This window comes from Balaenoptera physalus, assembly GCF_965194825.1.
Source record: "Balaenoptera physalus genome assembly, chromosome: 8".
Taxonomy (NCBI): Eukaryota; Metazoa; Chordata; class Mammalia; order Artiodactyla; family Balaenopteridae; genus Balaenoptera; species Balaenoptera physalus.
Genome location: NC_138887.1, coordinates 66,846,934 through 66,865,430, shown reverse-complemented (window position 1 = coordinate 66,865,430; position 18,497 = coordinate 66,846,934). Strand labels below are relative to the sequence as shown.

The following is an 18,497-nucleotide window of genomic DNA, read 5'->3' as shown; positions in this document are numbered from 1 at the left end:
GACTTCTGGGACATAGAGTATTTGTGTGTTGAGTTTTAGGAGCTGTTAACAGTTTCCCAAGAGGTGCTATCAGTTTTCCCTTCCTCCAGGATTGAATTGCGTGTTCCTTTTGTTCTACATCCTTGCCAACGTTTGTTGATGTCATTTTTAATTTTTAAAAAATAGTTTTAGCCATTCTGGTCTTTTGTTATAGTGTCTTATTGCAGTTTTAATTTGCATTTCCTGAATGCCTGATGGAGTGCATATTTATATGTTTTATTGGCCAATTGGATATCTCCTTATGATAAATATGAAAAGTATATGAAAAGTATCCGTTTAAGGCTTTTACCCTTTGTTTTTTTTCTGTTCTGTTGATCTGTTTATGTATCCTTATAATAAGTACCACACTATCTTATTGCTGTAACTTTATAATAAGCCTTAACCTATTTTAGTATATGTCTTACAGCATTGTTCTTCACAGTATTCTTGACTGGTCTTAGCCCTTTGAGTTTCCACATAAATTTTAGAAGCAGCTTGTCAGTTTCTACATTAAAAAGCCTTCTGGGATTTTGATTAGAATTTCAGTTATTCTAGGAGATCATTTTGGTGAGAACTGATATCAACAATATTGAAGGTTTTAGTCTGTTTACATGGTATATACCTCTATGTAGTTGTCTTCTTTATTTTAGCTGTATTTTGTATTGTATATTTTTTATTTGATTTATTCCCAGGTATTTGGTTTTTTGAAATTATATATATTTTCTAAAGTATTTGTTTATTTATTTATTTATGTCTGTGTTGGGTCTTCGTTTCTGCGCGAGGGCTTTCTCTAGTTGTGGCAAGCGGGGGCCACTCTTCATCGCTGTGCGCGGGCCTCTCACCGTCGCGGCCTCTCTTGTTGCGGAGCACAGGCTCCAGGCGCGCAGGCTCAGCAGTTGTAGCACACGGGCTTAGTTGCTCCGCGGCACGTGGGATCTTCCTGGACCAGGGCTCGAACCCGTGTCCCCTGCGTTGGCAAGCAGACTCTCAACCACTGCGCCACCAGGGAAGCCCCTGAAATTGTATTTTTAAAAATTTCATTGTCTAATTCTTTGTTTCTAATATATAGATTAATTTTATTTTTGACATTTTACTTTTCATCTATATTATACTTATTATCTTTAAAACTTGCTATCAGTATTTAATTCTTAAATTCTTAGTTTTATCTATAGATTCTTGAGGATTTTCTGCCCACACAGTCCTGTTGCTGCTAGTGATGACTCTTCTATTTCTTCCTTTCTAATTCTTTTCCTTTTATTTATTTTTCTTGCCTTTTAGTACTGTCTGTAGGATCAGCAGCACAACTTACTGCTCATACTATTGATCTGTGCATTTAATTATTCAGTTTGTCTCTTTTAAAGATTGACACACCTAATTCTGTTTTATTTAATAGTGAACTGAATTCAAAGCTGCAAGATACTTTAGAGCAAATTGAGGTAAGAAGAATTATATATTAAGTTAAATGACTTTTTCTTTTCAGAGGTTTCTGAATAGCGTAGATGCATCTTATGTTTTGACTTTCATGTTAGTATCAGTGTTTCTACATCACTATACTTTGTGTTTTTCATTTGGAATATCTGTGCATGGTCAAGTTAATATTAATTTACTTGTATTCTCAATAATACTTTAGGAATTGTGGGATCTGAAAAGAGTATTTGAAAATATTACCATATCCAGCAAGATCCCTAAACTGTTAGTCAAAGGTGTGTTCTCACGTAAATTATAGGCAAAATACTTACCATGTATTAATTATTTTTTGAGTATCAACTGCTACTCCTTTTTAGTTTAGTGAGTTTATTTATTTAAGAATGATTATTGGCTGATGATAACCCTCCTAAATTCCTAAACCTCATACTAATATCTCATACAATTCATCAAATATGTAGAAACTGGAAAGGAAAAGCTATGTTATTGTGAGCATAAAGCCTTTTCCTCCTACATTTATTCAGAGTTCATCTCTTTCCTCAGAATCTTTGCAAAGCAGAGTGCTCATTTAAATAAACTTAATACGAATTATTTGGTTTCTTCTGGTACTTTATTTTATTGTTTTCCTGATGAGAGTACTTAGAAAAGTTGAGGCTAGACTTTCAAATGACTTTTGTGAAAGTAGTTTTTGATCATAAATGCAATTATTTCCTAATTGTAAGAATGACAGTTTATTTGATAAACATAAATAGAACTGCTTTGAAAATCCCTTAAGTAAATAATCACGTGAATGTTTTAATGAGGACTTTCTTTCAAAGCTCAGTTTTCTTCATTCTTATAATTTTCTATATAAGTACAGAATAATATTTATCTTAAAATGAAATCATTGAGATAGAAACCCATAAACAGAGTTGGTACATTTAGATATAAAAGGGGCAGTACCTTGAGGTATGTGCTTTTAAGGTCAATGTAGTTTTCTTGAAAATTATCAATGCTTTTCAGTGATTTACAGAAGGATTGTTTTATTTTTCAGTAGTCCTACAAACTCAGTTCATATAATTGTAAGATTTTAGCAGATGCTTGAGGAAACATAGTTAAGTAAAATTAAAAACTAAAATTCCTTTAGAGACTGTGATAATTATTTTGTGTCCCTTGAAACACTAGGCATGGTTTTTTAAAAAACTCACATATTAATAACATCTCAATAAACTTGAGTATAGCTGGTAATAAGAATTATAATTTATTTATATTTTTATTTAAATTTGTTTTTGACTATTAAATCCAGTGTAATAGTAAATGTGTTTAGATATTAGTTAAAAGTGAGAAATTAGTCTTAATATTTTCTTCTTACTACCTTGCAAGTATAATTCCTTAACCACCTCTTGCCTCCTCTTTTAATTATACAGGAACAGTTGGATGTTGCTCTGTCCAAAATCTGCAAGAATTTTGACATTAACCATTATACCAAGGTTCAACAAGCTTATCGACTTCTTGGAAAAACACAGGTTAGTTCTGAAAGGATGTTTTCTTTTTTCTTAATCAGGAATCTGTTGATCTTTATGATTGCTTAAGTTTGAATATTATTATTAATATAGTGTGCTTAAAAAGTTTCATTTAACAAAGTAAATTTTTATGTTGTATTAACAATAGTAACATGATCTCATAGGCTCAGAGTGTGTGTAGTGTGATTAAAACATTACAGAAGTCTGTTTTTTTTTATAAAGTTTTTTTTTTTAATTTATTAATTAATTAATTTATTTTTGGCTGTGTTGGGTCTTCGTTTCTGTGCGAGGGTTTTCTCTAGTTGCAGAGAGCGGGGGCCACTCTTCATCGCGGTGCGCGGGCCTCTCACTGTCGCAGCCTCTCTTGTTGCGGAGCACAGGCTCCAGACGCGCAGGCTCAGCAGTTGTGGCTCACGGGCCCAGTTGCTCCGCGGCATATGGGATCTTCCCAGACCAGGGATCGAACCCGTGTCCCCTGCACTGGCAGGCGGATTCTCAACCACTGCGCCACCAGGGAAGCCCAGAAGTCTGTTTTAAACTATGAAGTGTTTCTCAGGTTTAATAGTTTCACCATTCTATGTAGGTTTTTTTAAAAAGTATATTATGAGATAATTCAGTGGGAGAGGATTGTAGTCTTTTTTACCTCAACTCTTGGTCCCGAATAAGAACTTCTAAATTTGGAGCCTCATGGTTCCTAGATGGGCCATCATGACTCCCTCAGAGTGGTATGTGAACTTTTGTGCATTGTGTACATTTGTTGTAAAACAGGTCCGTTGCATGTATCAGATTTTTCAGAGGGTTCTATTATCCTCAGAATGCCCTCACTGCTCCCATGATGCATGGCTTTACATACTCTTACTGCTCAAGGGCTTCCTTGAAAAATTTGAAGTAGAGGCCACAGTTTGAAAATTAATTTTATCTTCTGCAAATATAGGATTATACATTTTTCTAGAGAACATCCAAACATGATAGGTGTAAATGTTTTCTTCCCTTAAATGGTCTCTTGTCTTAGAAGGAAATTGAAGACTTTACCAAACTATTTAAACTCTATTTACATTTTATAATAAGAATAAAAAAGTTTGGTTATTGATTGTACTTTATTAGTTTTTATATCTGAAGCTATACCTAGGGAAAAATACTAGAAGGAAGACATTTGGTAATTTCGAGGGACATGTTTAAAGACCTTTGAAAATACAACTATAACTTCTGATTTCCCCCGTTAGATGAATTCTTTCACTCATTAAATATTTATTGGTACCTACTATGTGCGTTGCTCCAGGCGCCTGGATATAGGCCCTCATGTATCTTACCTTCTAGTGAGGGAGACAAACATTAAAGAAATAAATCAGTGTAAGTGGATAGAGTGATGCAAAGTACTGATTTATATAGGATAGTCAGGAAAGGCTTCTCTGAGAAGATGACCATTGAGTATCCTGAACAATGTAAAGGAATGATGGCAGAAGGCGTCCAAAGGTGTGATTATGCATTGACATGTTTGGGAAAAGGCAGGATGGGTACCAGTGATAAATACAGAACAACAGAGCAGTGCTCACAATTCAGATTTATCTTTAGTGGAATGATGTTCTGGTTATTTGCAGTGTTATTTGCAAATAATCAACACTTATAATTCTGTGTATAATAGTTATTCGTGCTGTAGCTAAAATTGGTAAAGATTTTTTCCCGTGTTTTTAAAATCTGTTGAAATTTATTTATTTTAATAATATGAGATTATGTTGTATGTTTTTTCTTTCCATAGACAGCAATGGATCAACTTCATATGCACTTCACCCAAGCCATTCATAATACCGTGTTTCAAGTTGTTCTTGGTTATGTGGAACTATGTGCAGGAAACACAGATACAAAATTCCAAAAGCTGCAATACAAGGATCTCTGTACGGTATGTCATAACTTAATTATTGTTCATATGAATCTATTTTAGTTTTTAAGTTTATATTTCATTTCTTTTAGAGCCTACTATTTGAAGATATGTTTGCAAACAGTTTTTCTCCCATATTATTCTTTTCCTCATAGAGAAACTGGAAGATTCAGTCACATAAATAGTAAAGGTTGATGAGATGGTACAGATTTGTGGAGTGTGGTTGCTTCTAAATGGACTCTCTACCCTCTTACAGCTTCTTTTACCCCCTGTCTCAGGGTCTTAACTCTCTTCTGTGATAGCATCTAGGGTGCTTTTAAGCAATCATCTTTGCTGATTTTCCTTACATACTTTCAATCAGTCTTTTCATGTGTATAAATGTTGCTTCTGTCAGCATCTGTAACCAATTTTTCTTTTTCATTCTTAAAGAAACATAGATCTGTAGGTAATATAATCCACAGGTGGGAAGTGAACTGAGTTGGGTTGGCTTCTCCTTTTGAATTGTTCCTGCTGATGGATTGATGTAGTGTGAGGAAAAGAGAATGATGAACCTCTAGGAGAATGGGGATGCTATTTGCTTTTAAAGGAAGCCTTGTAAAGCATGAATTCTGTTTGATACTTATTAACAGAATTAGGTATGATAGGTTCTTTAATGTTGAAAGAACAGACTTAGAGGAGCTGAATAATGAGATGAAGAATATGATGCATTTTAGGGTGGCCCACTTTCTTTGGCACTATTCTTGATAAAAAATTAAGGAAGTTTAGAAATTACCTCAGGCCTCTTGGAAGTATTTAAGTCAGTGCTGTTACTGGCAGACAGGGATGTGAATATCTCTTATAAGCCTAAGTAAGTTTTAATTTGTTTTATAATATTGAGTTATATTTGACCTGTTTAAACCAGGTAAGATTAGGAAGAGATTATCTCATATCAGATTTATTTATTTAGTTTGATGAAAAGATGTGGACTTTTAGTAACTGAGTTCTATAAATGAAAGTGGTTAGCTCAGTAGAGGAAAAATGGAAGGAAGCCTTAGAAGTTCAATCAATAAGCTGATGAAAGGAAACTTAAATATGTTTTCCTGGTGAGAACACATATCAAGGATCTGGAATGGCATAACTCAGGCAAGTGAGGTGATTTGTGAAGGAGCCTTGTATTAGAATGTACAATTCTTAATTTTTCAATATATGGCAATTGGGAATCATTTTTGCCCTAATTAAAATTAACTGATAATAATTATTGACGAAATACTGGTGTAGGAACATATGTGGCACCCGAGTGTCAGGTAAGAAAGAAGCAACAGAGCCCTCAGGATATATGTGCAGGGTGTTGACTGGCAGATTTTGGAAGTGAGAAGGAAGAGCCCAGGCATTTGGGCAGTTGGTTTTCTCTGTATAGTAGCAATATTTTGAAGGAAGTCCTTAATCATAGATAAAAGTTTAAATATAACATTAAAAATTGAAATAAGTGATTTAAAATATTGTGTTGAAGTATAGTTGATTTAAAATTTCTGCTGCACAGAGAAGTGATTCAGTTATACGTATATATGTTCTTTTTCGTATTCTTTCCCATTGTGGTTTATCACAGGCTATTGAATATAGTTCCCTGTGCTGTACAGTAGAACCTTGTTGTTTATCTATTTTATATATAGTAGTTTGTATCAGTTTAGCTCTTTTATTTTTTATTCTTTTTTAACATCTTTATTGGAGTATAATTGCTTTACAATGGTGTGTTAGTTTCTGCTGTATAATAAAGTGAGTCAGCTATACATAAACAGAAATTCCCATATCTCCTCCCTCTTGCGTCTCCCTCCCACCCTCCCTATCCCACCTCTCTAGGTGGACACAAAGCACTGAGCTGATCTCCCTGTGCTATGCGGCTGCTTCCCACTAGCTATCTATTTTACATTTGGTGTGTATATATGTCCATGTCTTTTACTTTAGACAATCACTTCCCCTTCTTATATTATTCATGGCATCCCATTTTTGAAAAGACCAGGCCCTCTGCCTTATGGAATGTGGCAACGGATCTTACTGTTGACCCCCTCTGCTCAGCACAGGGTCTGGTTATAGTAGCCTTTCTGTCCGTTTGCTGAGCACTTGAAAACAGTGATAATGGTTATGAGTAATAATCACAGAAGCTAAAAAAAAAAAAAAAAAAAAAAAGATTGAAATAAATGAAATAGTACACTGATCAGAGTTGATAGAGGGATAGTGTTTCTGTAAACAGGGGAACATTTTGTTTTCTTTAAATGGAAAGAGATTGGAAATGAAAAGAGATAATCATCTGCTTGTTCATATTCACAGTATTATTTTATAAATTTTTTTTAATATAAATTGATTTTTGGCTGTGTTGGGTCTTCGTTGCTGCGCGCAGGCTTACTCGAGTTGCAGTGAGCGGGGGCTACTCTTTGTTGCGGTGTGAGGGCTTCGCATTGCGGTGGCTTCTCTTGTTGCGGAGCACGGGCTCTAGGCACGCGGGCTTCAGTAGTTGTGGCTCGCGGGCTCTAGAGCGTAGGCTCAGTAGTTGTGGCACATGGGCTTAGTTGCTCCGTGGCATGTGGGATCTTCCCGGACCAGGGCTAGAACCCATGTCCCCTGCACTGGCAGGCGGAGTCTTAACCACTGCGCCACCAGGGAAGCCCCACAGTATTGTTTTAAACCACTCACAGACATCAGTCTATTACTAAATGGGCTAGAATGAAATTGAACTCTTTTTTTTTTTTCTTCTTTTTGGACATTCCTTTACAAAGAAACCTGGGGCAAAATTAGTGTTCTGTTTTTTATTTTCTCTGGTAAACAGAGAACTTCAGTGTTCTTAAGGCCAGCAGCATACTGTCCCATTATGAAGTGTCTGCCATTTGTGTTCTGTCACCATTGCTCTAAGTTTAAGTTTAGTTGACTATGAACTTTTTGAAGTCATTTTGTAATTGAGTGTACTTTCTTTACTAAACTGTAATTTCTAAGTGACTTAATTAAAGGCACAATTTTTCTTTTTATAGTTTATCTTTCTCTAGTTTCCTGTTTTTTCTTGAATGTATCGACTTACAGTTTTTAGATCAGTAATTTAGGCTCTTTTAAAAAATATGTACATTATCTTGAAGCACAAATAAAGGACTACTCCTTAGAAGCAAAAGTTTCAAATGAGAATTAAATCTCATTTCTGGCAAGGGCCAATGTAAAGGGGCATAGTGGTTATTTTATCTGATTAAAAAGCCTTTTTGTGATTGCATTTATCAATACATTGATGTACCCTACATGTTCACACCAGTTTGTGGAGAGATTTAAAGACATCAAGTGGAAGCTCTTTATTTAGTGACCTTGTAGAGAAACCTTTTGTAGGTTTTTTGAAAATTTATGAAGTATGCATCAGTTTTCTTAAAAAAAATGTTGTTTTTTTAACATTTTTTTTTTGGCAGGCTGATGGGTTTCCCTTGGGAGCTTATTTCAAGATGTTAATTAGGATACTGTTGATTAATTTTATGATAATAGAGCTGAATAAGCTGGCTGCAGTGTTCTCAACCATTTTTCAACTGTTCATTTCGAAATGCTTTTAATGAGTTTTGAGTTCTGTTTTTGAAATGAACTTGATAATGTAATACTTTGGGGGAAAATGTAATGCTTCTTTTAGAAAAAGCTTTCTGAAATAATTTCAATATGTGTTTTCTCCTTTTGGCACATTGGAGGTGTTTAGTAAATGTTTCTTTAGTATATTGGATTGACCTCTTTGTCTCTAACTTGTGTGGTGTTGACATAATCAATTTTCAGATTTGATTAAGTGAGAGGGAAAGAAAACCAACATTGAGCGCTTTCTCCATGCCATGTACTTTTACAGGTTTTTTACATGCATACATCATAGAAAGGCCAACTAAAGGTTCATCAAATGTTCCATTCTTCTAGTTTTTAAATTTTTGATTCTTATAAATAATACCTCTTGATATTGAATTGTAATTCAGTGGCAGTTTGAGGGTCAATAAATATTTTTAGCAAGATCTCTGTTGAAGGTATAGTTTATTTTGATGTTCATATAAGAGCCTAGAGAAATTTCCTCTTTTGAGACAAAAAGCTTATTTCTGTTCTTAAATTCTCAGGGCACTTTCTGTTGCGAAGAATTAATATATTTTCTCTTATCAAATAGTATGAGAGTATACAGACTCTCTATGATGATAAGCTGCCAGGAATTTCAGCGCTAAATTTAATGTTCATTTGTAGTAACCATCTTGTTTTGGGTTTTCTGTAGAATTAACTGCCTTCTTATCCTTTTCCTGTTTTATGGCTTCTTAAACTAGTCTCTTTATATGTTTTTATATCACTCACAGTCTTTATGGAGTTAGAATACTGATTATATAAGTAGTCGCTCAAATTCAGCAATCATTAATTAATATGTTTACTCTTAAAATACATGTATTTTAAATTATACACCTAAAACATTGATTGTAGGAAAATACAGATAAGCAAAAGAAGAAAATAAAAAATAATATTTCTGTATGCAGAGCTGGTTCTTTTAATATGTATATAAGCAAATATCTTTTTAAAGTAGGATTATGCTGTACACACAGATTTAGAACATTTTTTCCACTTGCTACATTATAAACAATTTTTCATTTCAGTATATATGCTATGCACATACCTTTTAGTGGCTTGACAGTACTTCATTGTAAGAGATCCTGTGGATTAATTAACCAGTTTCTTATTCTTTGATGTTCATAATGACAAAAGTTGGAAATAACATAAATAACACTGTAGTAAATATTTTTAAAGCTAAATCTTTGCACACATCATTAATTATTTCTTTAGGATAAATGATGAAAAATAAAATTGCATTGCCGAAGGCTTTGGTTTATATTTCCAAAATTGCCCTCTAGAAAGTGTGTTTCAACTTATGCTCCTCATCAGTAGTGTCTGCTTTTATCCTTTTCCCTGTGCACATGAATGCTGATTATTTTATATTTAATAGCTTAATTGTCAGATACCAGAAGGTAGCATATCAATACTAATTTATGTAGTTTGTCACTCAGGCATATTTAGGATGTGAAGGAAATTAAACAGGGACATTTCATTGATTGTTGAGGTTAATTTGGTTGATTTGATTGGATAGGTAAGTGGACCTTTCCTTTCTTATTAGAGAAACCTTTTCAGTTGGAGGAATAATGCTATTTACTTGATTGCTTTATCAGATCAGTTTTAAAATACTCTAAGAATTCAGATGTCACATTTATTCTTATCACTTATATAGTAGCACCCAGCTAATTTTTTTATATGAGTTATATATTGTTTTTTTTTAATATAAGAGTTATATATTGGTTTCTAAATATTTAAGGTAAAATAAAAAATAAGTTTTGGTAATTTTAAATATTCAAAACTTAATGATCAAAAGATAAGGAAAGTTTATCCGTCTCTTCCTTTTTCCCTGCCATTTACTCTTTGGATTGTCAAGAACTGTGAAGGGTCTGAAATTTTATCCTACTTGCAGATTAACAAGCTAGCCTGTTACTGTTTCATGGATGCTGGTAGAAGATGCAAGATTCCACTTTCTTAGCGCTCTGACTTAGTATAAACCAGTTTCCCTTGTCATTACCCAGCTTTTGTTAATCAATCAAGTAATGGGTTCAGCTCAGCAAGGGTAAATAAGGTTGTAAAGAGTTTGTAACCTAGTAAGGTCACATTAATTATGATCAGAGGTAGAATAAGAAAAGTTCAAACAACATATACAGTAGTGTCAATGGGATCAACACAGTTTTTTAAGGGTTTAAGGAGGCAAAAGAGGAGCCTGCAAGTTTTGAGTTGGTTTTGGATTTCAAGAAGCACGATGTATGTGGCTGAGTACCAGGGATACAGAGGAAATATCCTGAGCAATGGCATGAAAGAAGAGCATAGGGCAAGTGAAAGGAACCAGTAGGTTGTCTGGCTTGATTTAACTGGATTAAACCAAGTATGATGATTTGGTGGTTTCTACCATACCCTGGAACTAATGAGTGCCTATGGAGAACATGCTTTGGGCTGATGTTATCTGAGTAACCAGCTTTCCCTCTCTTGGCTGGAAGTGAAGGGGTTTTCTAGTCACTTGAAACTGGCTCAGGTGTGATGCCCAAGTCTATGAACCCTTAAAACTATCAATGTAATTTAGACTGCTGGGTGATTTTGTGTGTGTGTGTGTGTGTGTGTGTGTGTGTGTGTGTGTGTAGGATGGGGGTGAATGTTAAAGAGCCAACCTATTTTTAAGATGTGGTACACAGCTGCCAGCAGAAACAAAGTAATTTACTGGTAAAAGCCATTCTCAAAACCTGCCAAGAAACCATATTCTTAATTTGTCTTTTTACATTTAAATACTGCCCATTTTTGGTGATAATCTTAGCATAGGGTTTCACAGCATTTTATTACTTGAAACTTTGAAAGATATATATTCTGATAACACAAGCTTTGCTTGTTTTATAGTATTAAGCTTTCCATTTGATTAAGGCCATTTAGCAGCAATTAGACAAAACTGAGGATGGTAGTAAAGGAGACCCCTTCTGTGTATTTCACAATTTAGAGGGTGCTAGTTACTTAGTTCCAAGTTGGCATTATTCATACCATACATATTACATAATGTTTTCATGTGTAAATACATATTTAGTATTAATGATAAAATGCCTGGGAGATGAGAATGACTTTTTTCACCAAGATGTTTGTGTTGTTGTATTTTTTGTTTTGTTTTGTTTTTTACAATGTTGTGTTAGTTTCTGCTGTACAGCGAAGTGAATCAGCTATATGTATACATATATACCCTCTTTTTTGGATTTCCTTCCCATTAAGGTCACCACAGAGCACTGAGTAGAGTTCCCTGTGCTATACAGTCTGTTGTCATTAGTTATCTATTTTATACATAGTAGTGTATACATGTCAGTCCCAATCTCGCAGTTCATCCCACTCCCTACATCCCCCCTTGGTGTCCATACATTTGTTCTCTACGTCTGTGTCTCCATTTCTGCTTTGCAGATAGGTTCATCTGTACCATTTTTCTAGATTCCACATATATGCGTTAATATACAATATTTGTTTTTCTCTTTCTGACTGACTTCACTCTGTATGACAGACTCTAGGTCTATCCATGTCTCTGCAAATGGCACAATTTTGTTCCTTTTTATGGCTGAGTAATATTCCAGTGTATATACGTACCACATCTTCTTTATCCATTCCTCTATTGTTGGACATTTAGGTTGCGTCCATGTCCTGGCTATTGTAAATTGTGCTGCAATGAACATGGGGTGCATGTGTCTTTTGGAATTACAGTTTTCTCAGGGTATATGCCCAGGAGTGGGATTGCTGTGTTGTATGGTATTTCTATTTTTAGTTTTTTAAGGAAGCTCCATACTGTTCTCCACAGTGGCTGTATCAATTTACATTCCCACCAACAGTGTAAGAGGGTTGCCTTTTCTCCACACCCTCTCCAGCATTTGCTGTTTGTAGATTTTTTGATGATGGCCATTCTGACTGGTGTGAGGTGATACCTCATTGTAGTTTTGATTTGCATTTCTCTAAAAAATTAGTGATGTTGAGCAGCTTTTCATGTGCTTCTTGGCCATCTGTGTGTCTTCTTTGGAGAAATGTCTATTTAGGTCTTCTGCCCATTTTTGGATTGGGTTGTTTGTTTTTTTAATATTGAGCTGCATGAGCTGTTTATATATTTTGGAGATTAATCTTTTGTCCGTTGATTCGTTTGCAAATATTTTCTCCCATTTTGAGGGTTGTCTTTTCGTCTTGTTTATGGTTTCCTTTGCGGTGCAAAAGCTTTGAAGTTTCATTAGGTCCCATTTGTTTAGTTTTGTTTTTAATTCCATTTCTCTAGGAGGTGGGTCAAAAAGGATCTTGCTGTGATTTATGTCATGGAGTGTTCTGCCTATGTTTTCCTCTAAGAGTTTTATAGTGCCTGGCCTTACATTTAGGTCTCGAATCCATTTTGAGATTATTTTTGTGTATGGTGTTAGGAAGTGTTCTAATTTCATTCTTTTACATGTAGCTGTCTAGTTTTCCCAGCACCACTTATTGAAGAGACTGTCTTTTCTCCATTGTATATCCTTGCCTCCTTTGTCATAGGTTAGTTGACCATAGGTGCGTGGGTTTATCTCTGAGCTTTCTATCCTGTTCTGTTGATCTATATTTCTGTTTTTGTGCCAGTACCATACATACTGTCTTGATTACTATAGCTTTTTAGTTTAGTCTGGAGTCAGGGAGCCTGATTCCTCCAGTTCTGTTTTTCTTTCTCAAGATTGCTTTGGCAATTCAGGGTCTTTTGTGTTTCCATAAAAATTAAAAAATTTTTTGTTCTAATTCTGTGAAAAGTGCCATTGATAATTTGGTAGGGATTGCATTGAATCTGTAGATTGCTTTGGGTATTTTAGTCATTTTCACAATATTGATTCTTCCAGTCCAAGAACATGGTTTATTTCTCTATCTTTGTGTCATCTTTGATTTCTTTCATCATTATCTTACAGTTTTCTACATACAAGTCTTTTGCCTCCTTAGGTAGGTTTATTACTAAGTATTTTATTCTTTTTGTTGCACTGATAAATGGAATTGTTTCCTTAATTTCTCTTTCTGATCTTTCGTTGTTAGTGTGTAAGAATGCAAGAGATTTCATGCATTAATTTTGTATCCTGCAGCTTTACCAAATTCATTGATCAGCACCAGTAGTTTTCTGGTGGCATCTTTAGGATTTTTTTATGTATAGTATCATGTCATCTGCAAACAGTGACAGTTTTACTTCTTGTTTTCCGATTTGGATTCCTTTTATTTCTTTTTCTTCTCTGATTGCTATGGCTTGCACTTCATGTTTTTAAATCATGAATGAATCTAGTTTAGTATAAGGAAAGTTTTGCTACAGCATATGCATATTTTACCTATGGAGAGTCATAGTTTTTAAAGCTTCAGAGAGACTCTAGGTTATTTGCTTTATCCCTTGGCGTTAGATATATGAAGTGAAATGCTGGAGTCGTGAGCAAGTAAGAATTTTTATTTTGATGTTTTAATATAAAAAAAATCATCTTCCTGAAATTTTTGTAGGTAATTGGTAATAGAGATTTCTGATGGGTATAAAAGTAAATTAATATGAACTAAAAGGCTAAATTTAGAGGCCTCTTTTTTCCATATTTACCACTTTGCACCGAAGCAACTTTCAGAAGGTGACATTTTTTTCATTGTGTGCTTCAGATTTGAAAAGGCTGCATATATTCATTTCTGAATTTACACTGTTCTGTGAAAATGGCCTCTAGATTCTTATTAAATTTATTATTTATAATTAAGGCTGAGATGTGGCTGGTTTTAACAAGCTAATTTCATCATTTTAATTTTGACCAGGTAGGTTGGTTGTGATGGTTAATAGTAGAGATGGGAGGTACAAAGTTTTACTCTTAACTGATAGTGATGAGATTGGAAATCAGATCTGTGGATTCTGTGAAAGTGTTAATCAAGATTTGATTAAGGAGTGAATTTTGATGTTTGAATAGTGAAGCTTAGTTGTAATGCTGTGTTGCGCTTTCTGCATTGTAACATCTGGATTTGTGAATTTTCTCTAAATCCTGCCCCCCAGGATATTTGTTACCTGTGATCACTGGTTACCAGACATGTAATCTGTAACGAGGTTGTGAGTTACAAAAAAAAAAACCTAGGTTACTTAAAATATTCCTCCTTTTCTGCATGATTTTTGAGATAGTTCTGAAATACTATACCTTTTTCCTCTTTTCTTCTCACCTCTCAATGTTTCCTGAATAAATTGGTACTACTAGCTTTAGAATGGAAGTGGAAAATAGCTCTGGAACACAGAGAAATGTTTGATAAGTAAATTTCTATTTCCCATATTTTCTTAAAAAATTTTTAAGGCATGCTATTTAGTTCTTTGGGGTGTCTCACTGTGTGAATATTTTCTAAATTGCTTAATTCAAGGCTTTCGTTGCTATCATTGATACGTGATAAGAACATTGAACTGGAATTGCAATATGGATCTCCTCTGCCTTGGTATTCCTGGTTTTATACTAAATGAATCACCCATTAATTGGGACTCGAACTGAGTTGCAGTGTTAGGTATCTAGTAATAACTGAATGGATTAAACCAATGAAGAGGTAGCAGATCCAGGAATCTCTAACACTGTTTCATGAAAGGTGAACCTAAGATATCCAGAGTGGTTTACTATCTAAGGGCATGTGACTGGTAAGTTGTGGAATTGGTGCTGGCTGGGATGCAGGGCTTCCAATTTCTTGTCTAGTTCTCTTTCTGTTATGCTCTGCTGGTGTGAAGAAGAATTGATGTCTGAGTGGAAGTTGTAATTCAGAAACTCAGATTCTCTTCTTGGGCTGCCTTTTATTTTTTGATTACTTATACAATTATTTGCTTATTTGTTGGTTTCTTTGAATCTGTCTTGTTATAGTTATGGTTCACACATGTCTGTGTAATAAGATTCTCTATTTGAAATTTGGAGGTGATTTTTATAAATTAACGAGAGAGCGCTAGTTATGAATGATTTTAGTGATAAGGTGTTAAAAGCATCAGAAGCATTTGTTGCTTTGAGAATTGACACTAGTTGATTGCACAGTATAGGGGAAAGTGGTTTCTGGAGTCCAACTTTAAAATGAAATGACTCTTATTGTCAGCATAGTCTTCAAGTACAGAGATGAACACATTTTGGCTTAAATCTATTAAAAACAATATTTATATATCTATCCCACCTTGCCTATTTTCTTAAACTATTTACTTTCTGTGTATTTAGTATAATGAATCTATACATTTGTTTCTATTTTAGAATATAAATTTAGGTAAGAATCATCTTGCTCAGTACATCACAGTCTTATGTTTGTACATATGAACATTTTTGAAGGTAAGTTTGGGAGACTTTTAGACATGGGCATTGGCCTAGCTAGATTTGTGAATTATTTACACTTGAGTAAGTTTGGTGAGAAAAAACTTGGTATAATTTCACTAAATAATTTCAACGTTTTCTGAAAAAAATGTCATATAAACATTTCTGTGTGTATAATCTCATCCAAACTCATTAAAGTTTAGCAAATAGTCAAGACGTAACACAGTAAAGAACCTCCTTTTCCTTGAATAAATAGGCAAATAATGTAGCTAGACAGTGGTTGGGTGGAGAATAGAAGGTAGTAGTTCCAAGTTTCAATTTTCTGGTTTGTTAAACTGTGGCAAGTATAATAAAAGTTAATTGGTGGGCTATAGCACAATTATTTGTATAGTTATAATTTTTCTTTGGGAAAAATAAGACTAACACTGCCTTCCTTTTATCTGTCAGAAAGATATGTTGGGATATAATTAGATTAAATTTATTTGCATAATATAAACACAAATTTATGCAAAGTTGAGTTTATGAAAGTTTGTAGAAGAGTACCTTTATTCCGGTGAATGATTTTTGAGTTGCAGCCCAGAATGTTTTCGTGATTTTTGCTTTTCTTTGTCCTCTGCTTTTAGCTTTTTCCTGACCTTGTGCATCATCGGTTTTCATTACATGTGTGTGGTATGAGAGCTATGTCAGTTGTAATGATGTGGTAAAAATAAACCAAGGAAAAAAGCAAGACTGGTTCATTGTAAAGGTAGTAATTATAATAGTAAACAGGGAAAGTCAACATAAAAAGTTACCCCAAATTATGGCATAAGTATGCAGAAATACTTGTGTTGATCTCTGCAAGCCATGTGTAAATCTGGATAGCCATTCTAATTTTTCTGTAAATAGGTACCCATAGCCAATTCGGTATACTCAGAAGTTTCACTCCCTCCTGTGTTCCTTCCATTTTTATTCCCCACGCCACCTCTTACAGGTAACTGACTTCAGTGTTTTCTTCTTTATATTCACTGTGTTTATTTTTTTGATGATAGGCAGATATATCATTAAATTTTTTTCTATTTCTTATGACATATATATATATATATATATATATATATATAAATTTTCCCTTTCTCACATGTATATGTATCATATGAAAGGGAAAATTTTTTATTTAAAAATTTTTTTAAATGTATATGTCTGCTTATCATTATTTTTCACAGTTGCAAAGTGCTCTTTTTTGTGTGTGAAGATAGTTTATCCAGCTGATCTCCTGTGTTTGGACATTTAGATAGATTCCAATATTTTGCAGTTACAGATAATCCTTCAATGAATAACCTTGTACGTATGTATTTTCACATTGTTTGAAGTACACCTTCAGGATAAATTCCTAGAAGTGAGATTGCTGGGTCAAAGGGAAAATACACATGTAGTTTTGTTAGACAGTGTGGTTTTGTTAGACAATGTCAAATTCATTTCCAGAGAATTGTATCATTTTGCATTCCCACCAGCAGTGGATGAGAGTTCCTGTTTTTTTGTTCACAACCTTGCCAACAGAGTATATATGGTATCAAAGATAAACAAAACTGGACACTAATTAAAGTGGTATGGACAGATTTCAATCAGTAATATACTGTTGTAATGGGGAAAAGAATCCATTGTGAACTGAACTCAGCTTCCATTTGTACAGGGGTCACTGGGCATTGTAAAGGGAGAAAGAGGGACTAGGAAGGGGGATGAGCAGGGGCTCAGAAGAAGCAAGGAAGTGAAAAATTACAAAAAACAAGGGGGCTTGGTCCATGTGAAACCCATCTGGGTTAGGCTCCCACCTTCTCCCTCAGAGACTGGGAGACAGGGGCCCTATCTTCAGGTTTTAGCTGGAACAAACAATATATTCTTTTGGCAGCCTTGACTTTTCTCAGGCAAGCACTTTAAGGGGTGCTAGGGTCATCCTAGGGTTGTGGCCGTGAGCTGCTAGAAACTACATTAGTGTCTTGTTCAACTCTTTGTAGGTCAAGATTGAGGCCTAATGAAGGAGAGGGCTCAGGGAGCTGGCTAGAGTTTGGTCAAGGGGAGAATCTTTGTTAACGGGCAGCTTTAAAATTTTCACTGATCTGATGCCTGAGAATTTGTTTCTTACTGTAGTTTTAATTTACATTTGCCCTATTATGAGTGAAGTTGGATATGTTTTCAAATATTTAAGGGCCATCTTTATATCTCTGTTAAGTGTGTTTATATCTTCTTCCCATTTTTCTATAGGATTTTTGGTCTTTTCCCCCAAAATTTTTAAGAGTTCATTATAAATGTGAGATTTTTTTTATTGTTACATGTATTGTGAATACTTTTTTCAAGTTTATCATTTGATTTGTTTACTGTTGTTTTGTTGTTGTTGTTATAGAAAATTTATAAAAATTTTTATGTAGTAAAATTTATCAAATTTTACTTTCATTACCACTGAATTTTGAGTCATAATTAGAAAGCCTTTACCTATATCAAGGTGAGAGAAGAATTAACCCATGTTTTCTTTTGGTGCTAGTATAGTTTTATTTTTTAGGTTCAGCTGTCTTATCCATTTGGAGTTTGTTCTTGTGGATGGTGTGAGGAGTAGATCTAATTTAGTCTTTTTCTAACTGACTATCAGGTTGTCCCAACACTAGTAATGAAAAAGACTGTCTTCACTTAAGTGATATGAGATGCCATCTTTATCGTATACCATATTTTTATATGAGGCCGGATCTATTTCTTGTTTTTATTGGTATCTCAGTAAATTCATAAATTAACATAGGGAGAACTGACATCTCGATGATGTTCAGACATCCTAACCAAGAGTGAGGGATGTCTTTCTGTTTGTTCAAGTCTACCTTTATGTCT

The 18,497-nt window shown here is 34.3% G+C and overlaps 1 protein-coding gene and 1 long non-coding RNA gene across 4 annotated transcripts in view; one reads left to right on the top strand and one right to left on the bottom strand.

The window, feature by feature from the left end:
* The window catches only part of VPS50 (VPS50 subunit of EARP/GARPII complex), a 128,016-nt gene that overhangs the window by 36,087 nt on the left and 73,432 nt on the right, over window positions 1-18,497 (top strand). For all 3 annotated transcript variants that reach the window (XR_014266392.1, XM_082471735.1, XM_082471734.1), the window contains 3 exons: window positions 1,412-1,454; window positions 2,850-2,948; window positions 4,702-4,842. Coding sequence is in view for 2 of the 3 variants with exons in the window: in XM_082471735.1 (XP_082327861.1) it covers window positions 1,412-1,454; window positions 2,850-2,948; window positions 4,702-4,842 (283 nt within the window). In the remaining variant the exon portion in view is untranslated. The remainder of the gene's footprint in view (window positions 1-1,411; window positions 1,455-2,849; window positions 2,949-4,701; window positions 4,843-18,497) is intronic.
* LOC309665606 overlaps window positions 754-18,497 on the bottom strand; it is a 419,674-nt gene continuing 401,930 nt past the window's right edge. The window contains exon 2 of the long non-coding RNA XR_014266569.1: window positions 754-833. This is a non-coding gene — a long non-coding RNA (uncharacterized lncRNA). The remainder of the gene's footprint in view (window positions 834-18,497) is intronic.